A 2,243-nucleotide genomic window follows, 5' to 3' on the forward strand; every position below is an offset into this window, starting at 1 on the left:
CACACGCCGCCCTGGGGACGGCGGGGGGTGCCGGGACGCATACACACAGCTGCTGGTTCCCACCCACCCACCCCACCGCGGACGGGTCACTCTTAAGCCCCAACGTGGCCTCCCAAGTTGCGACTCACCGCCACCAAAGGCCCTCCCCATCCCCACTCCCTCCCCGGCCACCCACCTGTAGCTGCGCTTTGAACTTGGGGTTCTTCTCCTTCTGCGGCGCAGGGGGGAAGGAGAGGGGGTGGGACGGACCGCTGACGATTGAAGCAGAGATACCCCGGAGAGATAGACGGATGCAGTCCAGGATACTGAGGCAGGTATACCGCATCAGGAATACTGGAGGGGGTCTGGGGGGTGAGTAACGTAATGCATCATCATGCGACCAACACACCATCACGAGTTGGGAGCACATCGGTTGTTGGTTGCATGATGATGCAGTATTCGGTGGTGTGTGTGTGTGTGCGGGGGACCGGGGGGGGGGGAGATAGGGGTTTGCAACTGAAACCGACGCCTCGGGCTGGCTGCCGGCACGAGAAACCAATGCGAAAAGGGCCCTATGCAGGGTAGGGCCCTATGCAGGGTAGGGCCCTATGGAGCCACACACGTCCACCTCCACAACAACCCTCTATCACCTTGCACGCGAGGCCGTGCCGCTGACCCGGACAGACATACATACCCAGGGCTGCTTGTCCGGTGTGTTTACCAGGGGGCAAGTGCGTTGCTCTCACAGCCCAAAGTGCAGGACGGTGCTGGGCCAGCTCGCCCCTCGCCCCTCGCCCGACCTTGCCGTACGGGAGGGGGCCGAAACCGCCATAACGTCCAAACACGTGTCATGCCCTCCGCGGCCGCACCGTGGACCCCGCCAGGTGCCCTCACGGCACCCCCCCTACCCCCCCAGTGGACTCCCCGGGACCCCGGCTCGTATGGAGGAACATGCGGCCGGTGCTTACCGCTGCCCCCCCACACCCCACCCCCCACCTTTATCTTGGCCTGCAGCTCGGACTTCTCCTGAGGCAAGGACTCGTTGTACAGGAAGGCGTACCTCCGGCGAAAGGTGTCCGTGGGAGGTGGGCCCGAGGTGGAGTCGAACCGGGGATCACGAACCTCTCTGGGAGGGTACGTGTGGGAGGGTTTGTGTGTGGGGGGTTATGTGTGGGAGGGTTTGTGGTGGTGTGGGGGGTTGTCAAGGGGGTGATTGCGCCAACGGGGAAGAGCTCCTAGGGGAGGAAGGGGAGGAAGGGCGGATCAGGGGTAGGGAAAAACAGACCGGATTTCAACTGGACTGCAACTGGACGTGACTCCAGCGGTTTGGGAGGTACGTTCCTTTGCCATGAAGTGGAACGAGGGTATCACGTGTATTGTGCGCATGTGTGCGTGTGTGTGTGTGTGCCAGGGGGGCTGTAAGCGGGTACCGGTGAAGCAAGGAAAGTAGCTATTGATGTTGGGGGTTGCTCACTGCCCCTACCCCTCCGCCTCGCATGTGCCTTTGTCCGCTGCTTCCGCTGCCTGGCCATGTGAGTCCGAAGGAGGTTCATGCTTTATCGGTATATCGCGTTGCGTCGGTCGGCTAGCCGGACTAGGATAGTCGGGTCGGTCGGGTCGGTCGCGCGTTTTTTTGGGGGGGTTGGGAGGAGCACTTGCATATCACCAGCGTTTTATTACGACCTAATCAGCCAGTTCTTTGCCAAACCTCGTCAATGCCGCCGCCACGCCGGCGGCAAACTTTATTCCAGCTTCACGTCAGCAGTTTTTTTACTACTTTTCCGCTGCCTCTACACCTACCTTTACTTCTTTACGGCTTGGCATTAGTGCTTTTCTTCCGCGCTTATTTTGGTCTTGGCGGCAAGGTAGGTAGTTTTTTTCCGACATCTTCTTCACTACGTCATCCCGAGGTCGCTGCACTTCAAGAACGCCTTTTGGTCAGTTCTACGTCTGGTACACTCTTGCCCTGGCAGCAGCAGCTTCACTCGTTCGTATTCGTCTTTCCCCCTCCCAACAAGGTTACACCGCCCCCCAACCCGCCCACCCCTACCAGCCGCCCACGCACTTCCCCACCTCAGCCCCTACACCGCGTGTGCGCGGTCCCCCCCCCCCGCACGGCGAGGCAGGTACGGACCTGATCCCCCTAACCCCCCTCCCCCCGCACAGCGAGGTAGGTACGGACCTGATCCCCCTAACCCCCCCCCGCACAGCGAGGTAGGTACGGACCTGATCCCCCTAACCCCCCTCCCCCCGCTCGGGGAGGT

General features: G+C 61.5%; 1 protein-coding gene across 1 annotated transcript in view; it reads right to left on the minus strand.

The window, feature by feature from the left end:
* Positions 1 to 175: 175 nt before the first annotated feature.
* The window catches only part of VOLCADRAFT_101143 (uncharacterized protein), a gene marked incomplete at both ends in the record, with an annotated part of 3,208 nt that continues 1,140 nt past the window's right edge, over positions 176 to 2,243 (minus strand). Inside the window, 3 exons of the mRNA XM_002959597.1 lie at positions 176 to 211; positions 976 to 1,105; positions 1,463 to 1,503. Of these exons, the coding sequence (XP_002959643.1) occupies positions 176 to 211; positions 976 to 1,105; positions 1,463 to 1,503 (207 nt within the window). The remainder of the gene's footprint in view (positions 212 to 975; positions 1,106 to 1,462; positions 1,504 to 2,243) is intronic.

The sequence above is a fragment of the Volvox carteri genome (assembly GCF_000143455.1).
Source record: "Volvox carteri f. nagariensis unplaced genomic scaffold VOLCAscaffold_406, whole genome shotgun sequence".
Lineage (NCBI taxonomy): Eukaryota > Viridiplantae > Chlorophyta > Chlorophyceae > Chlamydomonadales > Volvocaceae > Volvox > Volvox carteri.